Source organism: Gobius niger, assembly GCF_951799975.1.
Source record: "Gobius niger genome assembly, chromosome: 16".
Classification (NCBI taxonomy): domain Eukaryota; kingdom Metazoa; phylum Chordata; class Actinopteri; order Gobiiformes; family Gobiidae; genus Gobius; species Gobius niger.
In genome coordinates, this window is record NC_136867.1 from 25,979,963 (window position 1) to 26,001,517 (window position 21,555).

The window sequence follows — 21,555 nt, forward strand, 5'->3', positions numbered from 1 at the left end:
AACAGCTGTTGTCCTAATTCACAGAATATGAGCTGAATATAAACTGACGAGAGCGCGGAGGCAAAATCCTCGACGCCTTCGTCCATGATTAGTTCTGGCTAATAACTAAGTGACGTGACCTTGTCAATTCCCTGTGACGGTTGTGATTGGTTCGGCTTTAGCCGCCAATCAGTCACTTGTTTACTGTGGAAGCTCAGCAGGAAGGGCCTGGTCGGTACTTGGATGGGAAACCGGGAAGCCTGGCGAATGTAGTGGGTGACTTAGTGGTTGTGGGTGGTCGGAGGGGCCGATGGCGCAGACTGGTTGCCTCGCTTCCGTCAGTCTACCCCGGGGAAGCTGTGGCTATAATAGTAGCTTAGCACCACCACGTATGGAGTGAACGAATAATGCAATGTAAAGCGTCTTTGGGTGTCCAGAAAAGCACTATACTATTCTTCTTCTTCTTCTATATAAAACCGATGCATTATTATTACTATTATTATGTCCACAAAAGAAGGTGGGTGTGCTTTACCAGGCTGTCTAAACGGTAACATGTAGGTGTTGAAGGGTGACAGCAGGGGGCGCTTTATTAGAAACAGAGGGCTGATTTATTCAAGACATTCCTGCTTTGTAGGTACTTCAGAAGGAGCTCATTTTAAAGACAAAAAAACAGTAAGTCTCTTATGGTTCCGAAAATATAAGCCAAAGTCTGCAACATAAAATACGATCCGAGGTGAACAAACTTGAGACCGATTTTCAGCATGATGTTTCTTAGCTCCCATAAGTCCGAGGAAGTTGTAGGAGGCTCATTTTATCAGTATTAGATCAGCCGATAGCCGATATTCTAAAATACCAAGTTTTGTCCCGACCTTTTATCAGGTAAAAATGGTTAAACAAAAATGACCATGAAAAGACAAGTAAGTTAATGAAGTATGTTATTAAAATGTCAGTATATTGAAGAACTAGTCGTGGGGCAGCCCCGTGGTGTAGAGGTACGACACCGTTCCCGCTTGGATCTGAAACGTCTGTCCCTGGATGTGGTTCCCCGAGAGCTGCTGGCTGGTCTGGCTGATGGAGATGGCCTGTCCGCTCTGACTGCTGATGTGGATGGCCTGTCCCGCGTGCTCCGGCTGCTGCTCCTGCCCCGGCCCCGGCCCCGGCCCCTGCCCTGGCCCCTGCCCCAGCCCCTGCACGCTGGGCAGCGCCTGCAGCTGCTCCATGGCCTCTTTGCTCAGCGTTATCACGTGCATTTGCTCCGCCTGCTCCAGACTCTGATCCACCACGGCCAGGCTGGGCAGGTTCTGGGCGAGCAGCGTGATGCTCTGCTCCTGCCCCTGGACGAAGTTGAGGTCGTCCCCCGTCACCACCAGCTGGATCTCCTCGGCGCCGTCGGGGAAAGGCTGCAGCTGGAGGATGTTCTCGGCTGGCGGGACGTCCTGGGAGGAGGAGGAGGAGGCGGGGGGCTGGAGGGGCGGCTCCTTGCTGTGGGTCTTGGCGTGGCTCTTCAGATTGTCCAGGCGGGTGAAGGTTAAGTTGCAGGAGGAGCAGCTGTAAGGTTTCAGGCCCGAGTGCGTGGCCACGTGACGGCGACGGGCGCTCGGGTCCGAGAAGGTTTTCTGACAGAACTGGCACTCGTACGGTTTCTCTCCTCTGGAAGTACAACAGAGAGCAGAACGATAGAACGATAGAACGATAGAACGATAGAACGATAGAACGACAGAACGACAGAACGACAGAACGATAGATAGATCGATAGATAGAACGATAGAACGATAGAACGATAGATAGATAGAACGATAGAATGATAGAACGATAGAACGACAGAATGATAGAATGACAGAACGATAGATAGATAGATAGATAGATAGATAGAACGATAGATAGATAGATTCATAGATAGATAGATAGATAGATAGATAGATATAGATTCACAGATAGATAGCTAGATAGATAGAACGATAGATAGATAGATAGAACGATAGATAGATAGATTCATAGATAGATAGATAGATAGATAGAACGATAGATAGATAGATTCACAGATAGATAGATAGATAGAACGATAGATAGATAGATAGATTCATAGATAGATAGATAGATAGATAGATAGATAGAACGATAGATAGATAGATTCATAGATAGATAGATAGATAGAACGATAGATAGATAGATTCATAGATAGATAGATAGAACGATAGATAGATAGATAGAACGATAGATAGATAGATTCATAGATAGATAGATAGATAGATAGAACGATAGATAGATAGATTCATAGATAGATAGAACGATAGATAGATAGATAGATAGAACGATAGATAGATAGATAGATAGATAGATAGAATGATAGAACGATAGAACGATAGAACGATCGATAGAACGATAGATAGATAGATAGATATAGATTCATAGATAGATAGCTAGATAGATAGAACGATAGATAGATAGATAGATATAGATTCATAGATAGATAGCTAGATAGATAGAACGATAGATAGATAGATAGAACGATAGATAGATAGATTCATAGATAGATAGATAGATAGATAGAACGATAGATAGATAGATAGATAGATAGAACGATAGATAGATAGATAGATAGAACGATAGATAGATAGACTCATAGATAGATAGATAGATAGATAGAACGATAGATAGATAGATAGATAGATAGATAGATAGATAGATAGATAGATAGATAGATAGATAGATAGATAGATAGATAGATAGATAGATAGATAGATAGATAGATAGATAGATAGATTCATAGCTTTGCAGTCACCTACGGGACAATAACTTATTTGAAAAATTTCAGTCAGGGTACAGAAGTTATCATAGCACAGAGACCGCCTTAGTCAAAGTTACCAACGACCTGTTATTAGCAGCTGACACCGGACTAGCTTCAATCCTAGTTTTGTTAGACCTTAGCGCAGCCTTTGACACAATCGATCACAATATTCTCCTGCAGAGGTTAGGATGTGACGTAGGCATCAGGGGAACAGCCCTCTCCTGGTTTAAATCTTATTTATCTGACAGGCAACAATTCGTTAATGTAAACCAAAAGTCTTCACCGTGTTCCAAAGTGTGCTATGGGGTGCCACAAGGTTCAGTGCTCGGGCCAATTTTATTCATACTATACATTCTTCCATTAGGTAACATAATCCGAAATCACAATATAAATTTTCACTGTTATGCGGACGACACACAGCTGTATTTATCAATAAAACCAGGTCAGACAGATAAATTAGAAACACTTAGCTCCTGCGTAAAAGCCATAAAGACATGGATGACAGCAAATTACCTCCTTCTTAACCCGGACAAAACCGAGGTTATTATATTAGGCCCTCAAAAACTGAGAGAGTCTTTATCTCAACAGATCGTCTCCCTGGATAATATTAGCATATCAACGAGCACAACAGTAAAAAACCTCGGAGTTCTGTTTGACCAAGACCTCTCTTTTAAAACACATATAAACCAGGCTTGTAAAATAGCGTTCTTTCACCTGCGCAACATTACTAAAATACGAAATATCCTAACTAAGAGCGATGCAGAAAAACTTATTCACGCATTTGTCTCTTCAAGGCTGGATTACTGCAACAGCCTGCTGGCAGCGTGCCCTAAAAGCTCCCTGAAAAGTCTTCAATTAGTTCAAAACGCAGCTGCTAGATTGTTAACCCGGACAAAGAGAAGAGAACACATTACACCTGTGCTAAAGTCTCTCCATTGGCTTCCTGTTGAGTTTAGAATAAAATTTAAAGTCCTGCTCCTCACATTTAAATCCATAAAGGGTTTAGCTCCGCTTTATCTCCAAGACGCTGTCATTCCATATCAGCCAACCAGAGCTCTCCGCTCTCAAAACTCAGGGTTACTAGTAATTCCTCGAGTCTCCAAAATTACTGTAGGAGGCAGAGCCTTTAGCTACCAAGCTCCGGTTTTGTGGAATAAACTCCCAGCCCACGTTAAAGAAGCAGACACAGTCCCTATATTTAAGACTAGGCTCAAAACGTACCTCTTCGAATTAGCTTATAATCAGGTCAGTTTGGTAAAGCACTAACCCACAGCCTGAAGTAAAGCTGCCTCAGGAGAAACACTGCTGTGGGAAGTACGGTCCACTGAGCGCTATCCTCTTCTTCTTACTGCAGACTTTGTTTTATCATGATACAATATTTAATTGATCTGTAGTCTGTTCATCACTATTCACATGGTGTCTCCTGTCCCCCCCCCCTCGGGAGTGCCTGTCTAGATCGAATGGAGGAACCTGGGTGAACGGAGGAACTGGCATTCTGGAATCCGAGGACTGGACAGTCTGTGATCTTGGCCCGTCTGCTGAGGGATCCTTCGGCCCTGGGTCTCTATAGCCTGTTAGTCCATGGGAGTGGATCTCTCCTTCTGTGGTTCTCCCCAAGGTTTCTCTTTTGTCCTGCCGGGTTTTTGAGTTTTTCCTTGCCGTACTGGAGAGTCTAAGGACGGGGGACGCCCACGCCGCTCATCGCTACCTTTGGACATTATATTTGCCTGGATTCACCTGAACTTTTAATTGTCATATTTATTGCTGTGTTTTATTGCCTTGATGTTTGTTGCAGCCCTTTGAGGCGACTTCTGTTGTGATATTGGGCTATACAAAACCATTAAACTTGAAACTTGATAGATAGATAGAACGATAGAACGATAGAACGATAGAACGATAGATAGATAGATAGATAGATAGATAGATAGATAGATAGAACGATAGATAGATAGACTCATAGACTCATAGGTTGATTGAGCGTTATTAGACACTCATGGTCAAAAGACAAACAAAGTTCAAGTTCATTTCTAGTTATGATCCCATTGTTCCATTTTGGTCTTGTTTTTCACTTTGTTTTTCACTTGTTCTGGGCTGGGTACCATTAAGCGATGCCAGTATAGTATAGAAAATAAAGTTTAGGTACTACGAGTATCGGAAAAATAAAAGTAGCGAAATAAAGCACTGAAAAAAATATTATAACTTTAGAGTCCAAGTTCAAAGGCCTGTTTGTCCAGAGACAGCATTAAAGGTTTTATGGGATAAATGAACATTCTTGAATGGTTTTCTGTTTCTAGAACACAAGCATTCAAATGTAAGTAATCGATAAAAGGTATCAGCATCGGTATCGAATAAACAAGTATTTTTTAAGTAATGGTTCGGAGGAAAAATGTAGCGGTACTTAGCCCAAGTCAGGCTTAGTCGGGCCCCAATTTGATAAAAAATAAATTTAATGACTTGCAATTCTTTGTCATATTATATATGATGTTACACGTGAGGAAAAAAATTGCAAGTTTTCTGTCAATTTATGTTTTCATATAAAAATAAGTAATTTTATGTATAAAAATGGCTTAAATTGCATAATTTTTTAATTAAATTTGAACAATGTATAGAGCCAGGTTTAAACGCATAGTTTTATTTTGTTAATTTATTAGTTACAAAGACTTTTTAGAGGCGATTTTGGACATCTTATTTAGTTTATTGTAAATTCAAATTTCCCCTTAAAAAAATAATTAATTCCCATATAAATCTATGCAATAAAATAAACATGTTATTGGGTAAGATTAGGAATTTGTTTCACGGTGAAAGTTTGTATGTTAAGAGATCAATTCATCGCCTGCAGCCTCTCTCCTCAAATAACAAAATAAAGTAAGTATTAAATCAGTGAAGTTCTCTTACTTGTGGATCCTGATGTGCGTTTGCAGAGTGGATTTAGTCGTAAAGCATTTGCCACAGATCTCGCAGGTGAACGGCTTCTCTCCTGTCACGTTTTAGGAATTACAGAAAGAGAGAGGAGGATCGTTATTACAAATGCCATAAAAAACAAAACAAAAGCACAACTTCAGTTCACCGGTGTGAGTCCTGAGGTGCTTCTTCAGCTGAGCCGTGTCCAGGAACTTGTGATGGCACTCGGCACATTCAGGCAACGACTTATCTAAAATAAATAAATCTTTAACTTTTTAGATTTTGGATTAGATTTTAGATTTGCTTGAATGTGGTTCTGACCTGAGTGAACTCTGTAGTGACTTTTGAGCTGCCGTTTTTGAGTGAAGGTTCGCTCACACTTGTCGCAGCTGAAGGATTTCTTATCTGTGAAACATAAAAATAGATAAATGACGGGACAATTGAAACATCACACTGCAAAAATACAATCTTTATTTGCCCTATACCTTCGTGCAGCTTCATGTGGTCCAGCAGGGAGTTCTTGGTGCACAGAGCCTTGTCACAGACCGAACAGATGAAAGGCCTCTCTCCCGTGTGCGCCCTCTGGTGGACGATCAGGCTGTGTTTCTGAGTGAAGCTGCGGCCACAGTCCGAGCACCTGAAAGGCTTCTCTCCTGGGACAGAGGAAGGAGATTACTTTAACAAAAAGGTACAATTGACCAAGTAATGAACTGAACAAGAGCTAAATTACAGGGTTTATACGAGTTATACAGACAGTCATAATTATTTTATCCTCCTTTAGTATATAGTAACCTCAAATGTTGGCGGGGAAAACAGTGCACATCAAATTATAAAACCTTTGTATCAATTTCATGAACATTCAGGCTATTTTTCTAGCATTTAAGTGACCGTGACCCTGAAAAGTGACCCTGCAAGTTGTGAAATGTGCCGATAAACTGGTCTCTGTAAAGAATTTGGATGGAACGTTAGGAAAGTTACGAATGAGTTTAGACCACAACTAACATTTTAATTTAGTGGCTTGACCCTTTCATTGTTTGCAATCAAAAAAATCAGGTATAGGGCCTTTAAAGGGCTCGGCACCGTGTTTACATGCTGAGATATGTTCTTACCTGAGCTTAGACGAGTTCATTTGTATATGTCTGGTCTTCACGCGTGCCCTCAATAATAATACTCCTGGTATTATTACGCCTAACAACATAGTTCCCCCTTTTTATCCACATTGTTTAATTTTGTGTAACTATACTTTATCGTGTAACACTTCACGTAACCATATTTAAATAGGGAAAACGTGGAAGAGCTTGGTAGCTTCTATCTTGACCTGGTTTGGAGCTATAGAGGAGAGGAGGAGAGGCTAAATGCTAACGCCGTCTGTGCTGTGTTTACGTGACCGAAGGCAATGATTTTTAATCCTTTTCAATATCCCCTTCTGAGGAATGATTGGAAATTCGTAGGACATACACGGGCAACTTATGAGCTAAACATTATTCACCATTACAGCCAAAACTTCAGTTGAATTTTGGACCATATTTATTATACGTAAGAACGCTATGGTTAAAGGTGCACTTTGTAACTTTTTATGTGAAAAAAAAAAAAGACTTGATATTTGCGTATATTTGACCTTGTAGTGACTCAGTGGTGATATGGGTGCAGCATGGTGCCTCAGCTTTCCCTCACAGTGGCCTTTATGACGTTCCTGAATCGATCATTTTGGGGCTTCTGGCTAGTTTCTGGTATGAACCCCTAAAAAACAATTGCTCCTGGAGCGTCATAGAGGCCACTGTGAGGGAAAGCAAAGGTGCCATGCTGCACCCATAACACCACTGAGTCACTAAAGGGTCAAATGCGCGCAAATATTAAAGGGGCTAGATTTAAGTTGGTCATTTTATACTCACTACTGCCACCTCAGGCCATACGTGTAACTGCAGCTTCTATATTAAGCTTGTGAATGACGGCAATTCGGACCCGAAGCAACAGCGTTTTGAGTGTCAGTGCAGGATTTTAGAGGCAGTTGTTTTGAAAAGTTCTGGGCTCATTCTACACATTAGGACATTTTTAAACTTAGGACATTAGTAAACTCTGTATAGTCCCTTTAAGATTTTTTTTTTCACCTAAAAACTTGCTTTAACACTGGATGGATTCTAGTTTACCACTAAGAACCACCTCTGAGGGGTTTACACGTTTACCTGTGTGCGTCCTCTGGTGAATCTTCAGAAACAGGTGGTTCTTGAACACTTTCCCGCACTGCTCGCACCTCGCCTCGGTGTTCGGATACTTCCTCTTCCTCCCTCGCTTCACCTGCTCCTGCTTTTTACTTTCCTCCTGCCCCAAAGTGTAGGACTTGTACTTCAGGGGCAGCTTTATTCGCCGCTTGCTCTGCTGTTCACCTGCGACACTCAACTCTCCGTCTTTCTTTGAACCTTCCCCCTCCTCGCGCCTCGCCTCCTCCTCCACCTGCGGGACATCTTTCCTCGGTCGTCCTCTTTTGCGTTTGGTGAAAGTTTTGCCTGCGTTTCGTCTCGTGCGTACGACTTCTGAAAGCTCCTCGGTCAAATCTTTCACTTCTAGGCTTCGTGCTGCTGCCAGAAGTTGCTCTAAATGCTTTTCTTCCGTAGAAATCTGCCCACTGTAAATAAAATCAAGCACGAGAGAGACGATTTCTACGGCGATGTTGCACACTTCAACGGTCGCCTGGTGTCGCGAGGAGAAAAGGCTGGAGAAATAGTCGCTGCTCGCTGCTAGAAGAGCTTTGTGGGCCTTGAAAAGCGTGTTCTCCACTTCGATCGTGACGTCGCAGAGGAGCTCCTGAGTTCGGAGCTGGTTAAACTTGCTCAAAATGCTCAGTTTGTGGGAATCGGAATGAAGGGAAATCTGAGAGGAGAGAGGAGCCATGTGGATTCTGAAAATGAGAAAAGCACAATTACTCACGGGAGGCGGAAGTGAGAAGATTCATTTCAATTGACTATTTAGCTTTAGCAGAAACAGGTCATTTACTTTATGAACTTCTTAGAGTAGTTTTGTCTCACTGTACTTTTTACCTCTACTTTACTAATATTATTCTGAAGTAACTGCACTCTTAGTTACACTTTCCACATTTGTCACAATCCGATACGTATCACGATGCTCAGGGGCCGATCTGATACGTATTGTGATACTGTAATTAATGATGTTAAGTGATATCTTTACCTTAAAAGGACTATAAAGAGTTTAAAAATGTTAAAACTAAACATTTTCCTCCCCCTACATGTTCCAGCCATGTCCAAAAGTGTAGAATGAGCCCAGACCTGTTCACCACAACTGCCTCTAAAATCCTGCACTGTCACTTATAAAGTTGTTACTTCGGGTCCGAATTGCCGTCAAACACGAGCTTAATATAGAACCTGAAGTTTACATGTATACCTGAGGTGGCAGTAGTGAGTATAAAATGGCCAACTTGCATCTAGTGCCTTTGAAATGCGTGTCCAATGTCTGTAAACCAAGTGCCATTTGACATTTATTGAAGTGTTAAAGGTGCATTATTGCGTAGGTTTCCTCCGGGCACTCCGGTTTCCCCTACCACTAAAAACATGCACAATAGGCCAGGATGAATGATGTGTGAGTGAATGTATGGTGGTGTCAGAGGGTCCGTTGGCGCAGTCGCGAAAGCGCCTCTGACAGTCTCCCCCAGGGGAAACTGAAGCTACAAACGTAGCTTTCCACCACCGAGTATGGAGTGAATGTACAATTGTCTCATGTAAAGCGCTTTGTGACAATGTCTGTGAAAGGCGCTATATAAATAAAGATCTTCTTCTTCTTCTTCTTCTTCTTATGCAACTGTTTAAGTGGGAAAAATAGTGATATTTGTATGTATTTGACCTTGTAGTGATCCAATGGCTGTATGAGTGACTAACATGGCGCCTTTGCTTTCCATCACAGTGGTCTCTAGGAGGCTCCAGGATCCATTGTTTGGAAGGTTTTCACTGCTCATGGAGCCTCTCACCAGAAAACCTACAAAACTATTGATCCTGGAGCGTTGTTGAGACCACTGTGATGGAAAGTAAAGGCGTCATGTTAGTCACTCACACAGCCGTTGGGTCACTACAAGGTCAAATACGCACAAATATCAACTTTTTTTTCCGTATAAAACGTTGCATAATGCAGCTTTAAGATTGAAAAGTGCATGAACACAACATGTAACAAAGTGTTGTGTAACGGTTACTGGAAAGCAAAGGAGTGCATGATAAAAAATGTGTTCGTGACCATGTCTGTGAAAGGTGCTATACAAATAAAGTCCTTTCTTTTCCTTGATAAAGCATCGATGCTTGGAATTGCACAAAGTATTGCGATCCAAATCCGATCCGATGTTTTGTTCCAGCCCTACCATCTGGTACATGGCTGGGCGACATCGACAGAAATAAATATCGCAATATTTTTGGGAACTTTCATTTCATTTAGACTGCTGTGTCGCTCCAAAATATATTTCCCTCTGACAAGCTACAAAAGTGGGAAAGGGAAAAAAACACTTAGACTTCACATCAAGTATTTTTTATTTTATTTTTAGCAGCAGTTGGTTTCTTGACTTTGGAGATAAACTCGTTATTGTAAATTTGCAAATCTCACAAACAGCAATTTTCGATATTATCTTGTCAATGATAAATTGCCCTCTTCTAATCTGGAATAGCTTTACCATGTTTTGCACATTTTATAGGCATTGTTATTCTTATATTTCTTAACCTTTTCTTGGAGGCAAATGTTCAAAGCTGGTGGGCCACATTTTAACCCGGGGGCCTGAGGTTGCCTTCCCCTTTAGAAAAGCTTGATTAAAAGCAATATTTAGATTATGGGCAGTTTCTCACTTCTGCCAAGCTACATGTAACTGTTGCATGTGTTCATTATGTGATCTTTACTGCATAAAAATACATTATAATTACATCTTAATCATATTTTTATGTAAACATGGGCTTATTTGATCATTTCTGATGGAGGAACCAGAAACAACTAACTCAAAAAAAAAAAGACTGGAATAAATGACATCGGCCTGCAATTTATAAAACAATGAATGATCCAACAAACTATCAAATGCAGCACAAAATCCAGCATGCTTATTTCTATTTATTTCTATTAATTTTGACATAACTTGTGTGTCCACGAGAAGGTCTTTGCAGTAAAATAGCCTCTGTGTGTAAAGCTCTGGCTGGTGTTAGCAAGCAGGCTACATGGAGACCAAAACACCGCGTTAGCATCGGTCCGTACACGCCTTTAATCGCCATAAAAATCTGCATCTCAAAGAATGAAGCAAAATGCAGAAACTCTGAGCAGAATTCAAAAGTTATGGGGTTAAATATTTCAAAGTAGCGAGCTTTTAGGACCTTACCGTGTTTCTGCGTTTACCGGAGCGAGAGCGGAGCGGAACTCTCGCGAGACCAGAGGGAGTATCCCACAGCTGGTGGAGGAAACTGCTGCAAACATTAAATTGGCTTCAAACTTTCGCTATTTTCACCATTTTGCGCGACAAAATGGTGAATTGGAGGTAGATTTGCAGGATAGCTGCTGCGCACATCTGTACATTTGGGAATTGTAACCGAAAACGCGGTTTCCCTCCACGAATTGAAATGATTATGGTTGAGAGGAGCTTGTTTACAACCTGCTTTACCTGAAAAATCAAACGCCAACAAACCTCTGTCAAATAAGGTGAGTTGTCGTGCAAAGACATAACAGGTACGAACAAGTACGTTCTTGGCTAAATGTATCTATTTATTTCTTTTTTATGTAGTATATTTACCATGTTTTCAGGAAAAATAGTAAAGTAATGAATAATTTGTATTATTTCCAGAGATTATAGCAATGACACCGGGTAATGGAGCAAACCTAACGAAGGTTATATGTGCAACCCCCGCCTTAACTCAGTGCATTTTCTCCAGTTCGGCTTTACCCAAATCTAAAAGCTTCTTGACTGGAGCTTGCAGCCTATAGGCCAGTGTAACGCCTCATTTGAAAGCTAAGACCTACAAAACTGATCTAAATGGATCTTTTCCCTCACTTTGTTGCCTTGTTGTCGTCGTCACTTTTTCACTCTCTTTTTCCATCTAATTTTTTCCATTTTCATCGCATTTGTTGTCACTTTTGATCTGCAGGTGCAGATCGTTGCTATGTCTTTGGACTCAACACCCACCGATATCTCTGATTGTGATGTGAGCTAGTTGCTCAGTTGGTGCGATTTATGAAAATTATGAGAAACATTATATGTTATAATGTAAAAATCGTAATATCTCCAAGGAAAACACCTTAAAAATGATTTAGAAATATATATTTCTGATGAAAAAGGAGCAAGAAACAAAACCACAGATATGGGCGACAGTGGCGCAGATGGTAGAGCGGGTCGTCTCATGATCGGAAGGTCGGGGGTTCGAATCCCACCTCCTGAAAGTGCACACTGTCGCTGTGTCCTTGGGCAAGACACTTCACCCACATTGCCCCCAGTGTCTGCGTACATTGGTGTATGAACGGGAGTATGAATGGGTGAGTGGATCCTTGCTGTAAAGCGCTTTGAGTGCCTAATGTAGGTGGAAAAGCGCTGTATAAGTTGAGACCATTTACCATATTGTGAATCGACATGACGCTGTTGGAAATTTTAAATTTGCTCACAGTGGCAACAGGAATAATTTTTGTTTACTCAAATAAGAGTAAAGATACTTTACTACAATATTACTTAAGTAGAAGTAAAAAGCACTGATTGATATAATTACTCTAACGAGCAACGAGTAGAGTTTCTTCAAAAAGTTGCTCAAGTACCGGTACTTGTCCTTGATTGGCAGCCTCACTTCAGCCAGTCGACCCCAGGGCAGCTGTGACCTCAGTTTAGTGCTTCATTATAAACACTGAAACAACAGTGCAGTAATATTAACGTGACTGAATATTGCTTTTCCAACAGCCCTGATTCAATGGTTTATTTTTACATCTTAATTTATAAAATGCTTTAAAAAAAACAGTCGATCGAAGTGCAAACTCAAAACACAAAAGCAAAAATTAAAGTAAAGGTCAATCCCCAGACTGTGTTCGACGCCCAGGAGAAAGAAAAAAAAACAAGTTTTTATTAGAGATTTAAAAACAGGGAGTGAATGGTCTAATATGCAGTAAGCCAAACACTTCTCAGTTTTTTCTTGATCTTAAGTTAAATATAAAAGTTTATTCTTTGGGGCTTGTGGTGAATCTTTAACCAGCCTCGGCTCATATTTGCTCAGTAAGTGGAGAGGTGCCAGTTTTTGCTTGGCACGGTGCTTAAAGTTCTGAAGGTCAGGCTCTAAGTGAAGTTCCAACATTGAAACTACAAAGCTGATATAAACTTTACTGTCCTTTGTTTTACAGCGTCTGTTACTCAACACGTGTCCCATTATCACCTCGCTCTGGTGTTAACTTTGTCCTCGGCTACACTTTGTACTTTGACATCATCCAGTTAACGTTCAACATTTCAGATTAAGTTTTAAGTTTGATGTCTCTGTGTTTCTCTCAGATCGGTTTGTGATGAAGCGCGTGAAGGTCGTCGTGGTCGGAGCCGGAGTCGTCGGTTTCTCCGCCGCCGTCTGTGTGGCAGAGTCTCTCCCGAGCTGCTCCGTCACGCTCGTCGCAGAGAAGTTCAGCCCCGACACCACCAGCGATGGAGCGGCCGGGATCCTGTTCGCAGCCCAGTTTCCAGGTGATACAGTCGGGATTTGGATTGGTCACATCTGGCAAAGGCTGCGAGTATCTGCAGATAACTTAAGGTTTTGTCTCCTTAAAGTTCTTTTAATGAATCAAACCTAACCCTCTACAAATATGTCAGAAAATGCCAGAGTTGATCAGTTTGTATTTCGGTCTTAAAATGTGCATCGTAAACTTAAATGTGGTCACTTTTGCGAGCACATTTCTGAAATGATGGATACTTTTTAACAAACATGAAATTGTAATTTGCAGCCTGTGATTGCAGCTCAATTGCAGACACTTGGAAAATGAAATGGGTGAGATTAACTGCAAACTGCAATGTTGCCACCAGGTGCCGCCAGAGAGCAACATGCAAAAAAAAAGAAAAATTCTCTAGCCATGATGGCACACTTCTGCAGGTCTTTAGAGAGAGTTTCTTTTGTGTTTTTGTCCTTTTGAATGAGTCCTAGCTTAGAGCTATTTTATTTGAGGTTTATTCTCTCCATCTTCTTCCACTTTTCCGTTCCTTGGTCATGGGGGCAGCTGTTTGGAGCTGCTCAATTCACATTGCATCAGCCCCTTATGGCTCCTTCTGCAGGTGGTGGGTCCACAGAAAGACGGCCTCACGATTAAACAGGCCTGTTGGTCTCCCATAAGGAGCTTCTGAACTGCTGTTTGTCTGACCCTGGACCTGTTTGCCCTGGGAGAACCTACCAGGGGCACGAAGCTCCCGAAAACAGAGCTCCAGGATCATTCGGGTGCTCAAACCCCTCCACCACGTTAAGGTGGTGGTTCCAGGAGGGGAGGTTTATTCTAATCCAAATCTGTGATGATACATTCTAGCTATAACTGGTGGTTTGGATCCAGGTTGTATTTAGCTTAGATCAGGGGAAGGAAACCACTTTCTCAAGATAGTGGTTTCCTTCCACTATATAATGTTGTAGCCACTAATGTTGTAATGGCTAATCTGTGTTAATGGCCACTATTGGCTGAAGGTGTTGTACAGACAAGCACGTGTGTCTTTCAAATTCCAAGAGAATCCAGTGAAATAATATTTTTTTTTTTTTATTTAGCTCACCTTTGCCTTAAAGGGGCTGGATGCAAGTTGGCCATTTTATACTCACTACTGCCACCTCAGGCCACACGTGTAGCTGCACCTTCTATATTAAGCTCATGCATGACGGCAATTCAGACCCGAAGTGACACCTTTGAGCTCATTTTACACATTAGGACATGGCTGGAACATGTAGGGGGAGGAAAATACTTAATTGTAACATTTTTAAACTCCCTATAGTCCCTTTAAACTGTGGCATACCGCATTTGCTCTGCCCGATCCCATCAGATTTTGGAAGCCCTGCATGAAGGTAAACTAAATGGCTCCTACATTTGTCTTTGATATGTTTTTATTTTGCATTTAAAAATAATATCGTGAGTTTCCTTTGGTTTGAAATGTGCTGAAGTGGCTCTTTTGATGCATAAAGCTTCAGACCCCTCCTTAAATCAACAGATCTTCTACATGTACATTGTTGTCGTTGCAGATATCCCGTTGCAGAGGCAGAAGCGCTGGTTCAAAGACAGCTTCGATCACCTTTTGTCCATCGCTCACAGTGCAGAAGCTCCACGAGCCGGAGTCATGCTCAGCTCTGGGTATTACTTTATTTACTGCAAGAGACGCCACATGCAGATACGTCCAGTTCCTAATTACTCGCCCTTTTCCATGTGATTTCTCTTCTCAGGTGTCAGATTTTCAAGGACGTCCCGGCTGTGAGGCGGCCGTTCTGGGGAGATCTGGTCATAGGTTTCAGGGAGATGAGTGAGCGGGAGCTGCGGAGGTTTCCGGAGCACACGTTCGGTCAGGCCTTCACGACGCTGAAGTGCGAGTGCGTCAGCTACCTGCCCTGGCTTCACAGCAGGTCAGTCGTTTATGTGAACCAGCGAGAACTCGGCCTCTGTCTGTAAAGATGCTGACGATACAGAACAATTAATCTAGTGACGCACTTCAGAGCAAAGGTTTAGGACCATAGCTCGAGAAGAACAAACATGAAAACCACCTCCAAAAAGAAATCACGATCCTCTGTCTGGAACTGCTGTCCATTGTGAACTTCTCTTACCAGTTGCCATTCATCCTCAAATGTTGTCAGTTCGATTTAGATCAGGGTAATGTGCAGGGCCGATATGGATTTTTGGATCCGAAACCGATACGAAAGGGGTTGGCCGATATATAAGCTGATATTTTAAGTTTTTTTTAATTTTTTTATCTCTCACATAGCCTATAGTAAACCTCTTACCCCCCGCAACCATAATGCCAGCTCTGTCTCACAGTAAATATTAGTTTATTATTATAGTTTGTTATTAAACCACGGTGAGGCTGCGTTTGTTTCATGAAGCTAAAATCTTCATGAGGATGTGAGACAGGCCTCAACCGTATATATACACTTGTATATGACAACTGAAAGTGTATCTGCTCTCTTGCCTTTCACTGTAATGACTTAATATTTATGTTGATGTTTTATGGATTGATTTTATCAGCTTGTTGAATTGCCTTCCGTATGAATTGTGCTCTACAAATAAACTTGCATTTTTAGTTTGAGTAAAATGACACACTTTAATGTAATTAACCTCTTAATTGCAGAGGTTGATTACTGAACCGAGTGCATTTTCTCCGGTTTGGCTTTATGTCCAAATGTCATTGGAAAGCGAAGACCTACAAAACTCATCTAAACTGTTTCTGCCTCGTGCTGTTGCTACGATTTTTTTCATTGCTTTTTTTGTCGTGTTTTCATCACACATTTTTGTCACTTTGCTGTTGCTCTTTTGTGGCTTTGTCACTGTTTAATTGCATTTTTGTTACTTTTTGTGTCTTTATTTTGTTTTGCATTTTCAACACTTTTCTGTCATGTTTTTATGGCTCTTTATTGTGTTTTTTTCTTTACGTTTTCATCACATTTTCATCACTTTTTCTCACCTTTTTGTGTCATTTTTGTTGCTATTTTGACACTTTTTTTTCTAGAAGCTTTTAGGTTTGGGTTAAGCCCAAGAAAATGCACTTGGTTAAGGTGTATTTGTGGCCACACCGCCTTTGCTCTGCCCAATCCCGTCAGACCGTGGAAGCTCAGCAGGGAAGGGCCTGGCAGGACTTGGATGGGAGACCGTTTGGGACCAGGAAGCCTAGTGAATGTAGTGAGTGAGTGAGTGAGTGGTTGGTGGTGGTCGGAGGGGCCGATGGCGCAGACTGGCAGCCGTACTTCCGTCAGTCTACCTCAGGGCGGCTGTGGTTACAATAGTAGCTTACCACCACCGGGTATGGAGTGAACGAATAGTGCAATATAAAGTGTCTTTTGAGTGTCCAGAAAAGCGCTATATAAAACTCATGCATTATTTATTTATTTGCGTTTTCATCACACATTTTTTACACTTTGCTGTTGCTCTTTTGAGGCTTTTCTTGTCACTTTTTTCATAGTTCTTTTCCTCACCTTTTTTGGTCATTTTTGTTGCTATTTTGACACTTTTTTTCAAGAAGCTTTTAGGGTAAAGCTCAAGAAAATGCACTCGGTTAAGGTGGGTAGGGGACTAACAATGCCATACATTTTCTTCCATCAGGGAAAAGTTCATACGTGTCAGTTTAAAGGTATTGAGCAGTGAATGAACTTGTGTGATTTCAGGTTCCTCAGGGCGGGCGGGACGGTGGAGCAGAGGCGCGTGTCGTCTCTGGATGAACTCGCCGGCTTCGACCTGATCGTGAACTGCTCGGGCCTCGGCTCCAAAACTTTAGCCAACGACACCTCCGTTCACTCCGTCCGGGGGCAGGTCCTCAAAGTGCACGCGCCCTGGATCCAGCACTTCACCCGCGACGGCGACGGGAAAACCTACATCTACCCCGGCATCGACGGCGCCACCATCGGAGGGACCCGGCAGGAGCACGACTGGAGGCTGGAGCTGGACGAGGAAGACACCGCCGGGATTCTGGAGCGATGCAAGAAGCTCGAGCCGTCGCTGGAAAACGCTAAAGTCGTGAGCAAGTGGGTGGGGCTGAGGCCGAGCAGGAAAAACCCGAGGCTGGAGAAGGATATGGTGAGAGTTAAAGGAAGGAAAGTGCCTGTGGTTCATAATTACGGTCACGGGGGATGGGGCGTGACGCTGGCGTGGGGCTGCGCTGTGGACGCTCTGGGGCTGGTCAGAGAGAGCCTTCAGGAGATCTCACCTCAGGCTAAACTCTGAAACTAAACCTGTAATTCAGTGCCATATTACTCCAGTGCTGCACATGAACAATCCCTGAAACATGATTAATTTAAATAATCCTCATCCTTCATAATCAGCTCTGTGTTTGTAAATGTTTCTAGCTTCAGATTTTTTAATGAGACTTTAACACTGTTTTGCACAAATAATCCTAAGGTTGCAGGAACTTGTCAATAATAAATACCTTTTTAAAAATGTGAATTGACTTGTTTTTATAGCAGTAAATCAGTCACAACGATCAATGCTACACTTTACCACTTGAGAGAGATTTGGGAAAACAGAGACTACCTGAAATTACTGCTGTGTTTAGTCGGTAAAAGTAGCTCTTGCAGCAATTACCTTTACAATTTGAGTCTCATTAGTGCTAGATAGTCTGCGGTGATTTTGTCTAAAATCATAACCTTAATCAACCATATCCCTGTTCAACACATTTTTTGTCATGAAATCTTTAGTTTTCACAGTAGACCAGTAGTTTAAGACAGTCTGACCAAATGAACTCTGAAAGTTATAGTTGTAGAGATGATGAAATCTTTGCATGTTTCAGTCGCCATCTGCAGGCCGTTAGAAGTATCACCAGCGTGCGGTGAAGTGTCACTTATCAGCTGTTCTTCCTTCCGTGGCCAGTCTGACTGGAAACGGAGCCAGTCGCTCTGAGACCACCAGGCGGCAGGGGGCGTGGCCAGTCGGATGGACCTCAGGACCGTCAGACTGGCCACGCCTCAAAAGGAAGAGCAGCTGATAAGTGACAGTTCACTGCACACTGGTGATACTTGTGATGACCTGCAGGTGGCGGCAGAATCATGTACAGGTAAAGATTTGTACATCTTTAAGACTGACCAAAAGAACTTTGAAAGTTATACTAGTAACACAAGTAGACCTAATGAACGTTACTAAGCTTAGTAGTTTCCAACTTCTTTTTTTACCCTTCTGTACTCTATACTTCGCACTCTTAAAGGGACTATACAGAGTTTAAAAATCGTTAACCACATAGCATAATTGCCTAACTCATTTTTGTTTTGTTTTTGGAAAACATGTAAAAAGACGTTTTTTAGGAAATGCGTCGTTTTTCTCTTATTGCCATTGTAACAATACAAATTAACTTAGGCAATTATGCTATGTGGCTAGCGAAATGTTAAAGGGGCTAGATGCAAGTTTCCAAATTTATACTCACTACTGCCACCTCAGGTCATACGTGCAACTGCACCTTCTAAATATCTATCTAATATAGAAGCTGCAGTTACGCATAAGACCTGAGGTGGCAGTAGTGAGTATAAAAATGACCAACTTGCATCGAGTCCCTTAAAATGTCATTTCAACTGCAGAGCCAATCTGTGGAAAAACCAGGCAAAAGTGGGCGGGACCCACATCCGTCACATGATGAGAGCCGAAAGTAAAACGTCCCATTAATTTTTAGGCATTCATTTTTCAAAAAAGTTCAAATATTAGGAACTTAAAAGCGTCGCTCCGCCGAATCAGCTCTGTGCTAACTCATGAACACAAAAGTAATTTTAGCGTATTTTCAATTAGTGTTAAGTGTTTTCTTTTTTGTAGTAATAATTGTGCTTTTAAACTCTTTTCTTTAATCAATGATAAAATGAGTAGGACATTTGACTTCAGGCACGTGACTTGTTGAGCTCTATTGTTTTGAGATTTGGCTGTAATTAACTAAAACGCTTCACCAAAGCTTCGTCCTCTCCTCAAACCATTTAAAGCAATCAGAGCTAATGTTATTCGCACCGTAATCCATTAAAATCACCAGATTATTGCAAGTAAACAGACTTTTTAGCAATGGGCAGTTTATTCCTCAAGCTCAACTACAACAGAAGCACACTTAAAACTTCAATGTGAGAAAACAGACATGAGATCAATGAATGAGAAACCACTGCGTCCATCAGAGGTGCTTTCCACTTGGGTTTGTCCCCGGTGAGTCCTTTTATACCACTTTTCTTTCAGTACAATCACTGTTTGACCTGATTTTAATCCCAGTTCTGCTTTAGAGCCGATAAAATCCAGTTGTAGGGTTTCAAAACTATTTACCCGTATCGTCTATTGCTTCTCCTGGGGGAAACATGACATTACCCACTCTGCTTTAGTGCATTATAAAACTTCTTTTTCACAATAATCTCAGCACTTTCAGTAAAATCTTTCCAAAAGGAGTGTGTGCACGACGCGGCTTTCAGGCACATGATAAAATACCGTGCAACAATACTTTTAAAAGTCTACACAAAGAAAACAACGTAAACCCCCACTGTACAATCTCCAAACGACTGCTCAACATTCACCAAAGCTCTTATTTACAAGTTTCGAAGTCAAAGAAGCAAGAAAAAACATCAAGAAATGAATGAAGCAAGCATGAAGTGAGTCACTGCAAATGTAGACGTGGAATTGTCCCCGTTGGGTTTTTGTGGTGCTTTTTTTCTGTGGTAAAATCTCCATCTTTATCCCCATTGAGATGCTACTTATTATTCTACAACGCTAAAAGAGTTACCCATCTTTTATGAAATTAGTATCAAAGCAAACCCAAGTAACTCAAGGTCGTTTTAAGTCAGATCCTCCTTTTCTTTTAAGTCATTTCTCAAGCCGTGAATCCACAAAAGCAACTGCAAAACCGTCCAAAGCAAGTCCACAATAAAAACCAAGGAAAAACGTCGCTGTAAAAGTCCTTCTGAGTCGATTAGAATCCCAGAGTGTTCATATTCGTCGTTTCGTAGTCCGGTTACTGCCCGCTGCAGTCGTTGTTGTTGTCCAGGTTCTCGCTGCTCTCGTAGCAGCCCGAGTCTCTGGGGGAGTCGCCCAACAGTCCGCGTCTGTCCACCAGGGGGAGCTTGTCCGGGGACATGTCCGTGGGGCTGCTGCGCTCGGGGTCGCTGCTGCCTGTAGGGACCGAGAGGCGACAGCAGAGGGCACTGTTACAACGGCGTGGTCACTTTTTACAGCTTTCTCTTTAAAAATGTACTTCCAATCCCGAGTTATACTAAGGTGTGCTTGTTGAGTATTAATGAGGTATTAGTAAGCATAAGTAATCTCCTTAATGCTATGAATAAGCATATTATTCATGGCCTATTAGTATGTTACTGGATAATAGTATAACAAGCATTGTATTAAAGGGTGTAACATTTGGTAAAATATTGGGGGGTCGAGATTCAATGCCTTTCAGGGGGTCTAATTAGTTACATTAGGTAGGTCTGAATATACAAGCATAGAAGCAGTCATTAGTTTATGGCTTAAGTAAAGTTTTCTGTTACCAAAATACATGACTAAATTAATTTGAGCAAATGTACAACTGAACTGCCTCACTCAGTTACACACTATGGGAATATAAGAGGTCATTTTTTACACATGTTGGCTGATTTTGTCCTAAATTTACGTTGTTTAAACATTTTCTATCCACAAAAGACATTGGGCCTCATTCACAAACGTTCACCGCACGTTATTTTGCACAAATTTGTTCTTAAGGCAGTCTTAGGAAGATTTTTGGACTTCTAAAAACCTCTCAAAGAACAAATCCTGAGAACAGTCAAGAGGAAAAATCTCCAGTCATATATATTTGTACATATTAAATCATGTATTAATTAATTCCAGAATGTAAATATCCTCATCATAAATTTCAGATACCTTTCTACAGAAATTAGTTGGTAATATCACTTGTAGTCTACTTTTATGTATTACTGCTAAAACTTTCGAATGTTGCCGTTCACAAATAATGCAGCATTATTAAAGCAGTACTAAGTAACTCTTCCACCTAGAGGCCATAAGCGCAACTGCAGGTGTCGCAGCAAGTTACGATTTTTTAACTTCTTAATTGTCTTGGAGAGGAAATACTACGCTGACAGAAAAGGCGAAGGGAGAGAGGGTTACTGTGCATCCAATTATACAATGGAAATCATTTTTTTCACTCAAAATTGGCTGTAAATACTGTTTAAAGTGACGTTAGCCCGCAGTTAGCTTTGCCCGTTAGCATGTTAGCTTCTTCTTCGTGATTCCATTAGTGTGTATTG

General features: G+C 41.5%; 3 protein-coding genes across 3 annotated transcripts in view; 1 reads left to right on the forward strand and 2 right to left on the reverse strand.

Annotated features, from left to right (window-relative positions):
* Positions 1 to 939: 939 nt before the first annotated feature.
* On the reverse strand, positions 940 to 11,040 carry zbtb24 (zinc finger and BTB domain containing 24). Its single transcript, XM_079573487.1, has 7 exons — positions 11,019 to 11,040; positions 7,852 to 8,564; positions 6,154 to 6,321; positions 5,990 to 6,073; positions 5,835 to 5,918; positions 5,663 to 5,744; positions 940 to 1,629 (listed from the first exon to the last, which is right to left on the reverse strand). Exons 2-7 carry the CDS (start codon positions 8,555 to 8,557, stop codon positions 942 to 944), a joined length of 1,812 nt encoding a protein of 603 aa, XP_079429613.1. The 5' UTR covers positions 8,558 to 8,564; positions 11,019 to 11,040; the 3' UTR covers positions 940 to 941.
* A 2,085-nt stretch (positions 11,041 to 13,125) lies between these two features.
* On the forward strand, positions 13,126 to 17,593 carry ddo (D-aspartate oxidase). Its single transcript, XM_079573717.1, has 4 exons — positions 13,126 to 13,337; positions 14,860 to 14,968; positions 15,058 to 15,234; positions 16,984 to 17,593. The coding sequence occupies exons 1-4, from the start codon at positions 13,166 to 13,168 to the stop codon at positions 17,537 to 17,539; spliced, it is 1,014 nt and encodes a 337-aa protein (XP_079429843.1). The 5' UTR covers positions 13,126 to 13,165; the 3' UTR covers positions 17,540 to 17,593.
* A 2,616-nt stretch (positions 17,594 to 20,209) lies between these two features.
* The window catches only part of sash1b (SAM and SH3 domain containing 1b), a 127,341-nt gene continuing 125,995 nt past the window's right edge, over positions 20,210 to 21,555 (reverse strand). Inside the window, exon 17 of the mRNA XM_079573418.1 lies at positions 20,210 to 20,431. Within this exon, the coding sequence (XP_079429544.1) occupies positions 20,274 to 20,431 (158 nt within the window). The 3' untranslated portion in view covers positions 20,210 to 20,273. The remainder of the gene's footprint in view (positions 20,432 to 21,555) is intronic.

Coding starts and splice junctions, on each gene's coding strand:
- zbtb24 (XM_079573487.1), bottom strand. CDS start 8,557: ATGGCTCCTCTCTCCTCTCAGATTTCCCTTCATTCCGATTCCCACAAA. Junction 6,322..7,851: donor TCACCAGAGGACGCACACAG/GTAAACGTGTAA, acceptor CCTCTGTCCCAG/GAGAGAAGCCTTTCAGGTGC. Junction 1,630..5,662: donor ACGCACATCAGGATCCACAA/GTAAGAGAACTT, acceptor TTGTACTTCCAG/AGGAGAGAAACCGTACGAGT.
- ddo (XM_079573717.1), top strand. CDS start 13,166: ATGAAGCGCGTGAAGGTCGTCGTGGTCGGAGCCGGAGTCGTCGGTTTC. Junction 13,338..14,859: donor GTTCGCAGCCCAGTTTCCAG/GTGATACAGTCG, acceptor TTGTCGTTGCAG/ATATCCCGTTGCAGAGGCAG. Junction 15,235..16,983: donor CTGCCCTGGCTTCACAGCAG/GTCAGTCGTTTA, acceptor GTGTGATTTCAG/GTTCCTCAGGGCGGGCGGGA.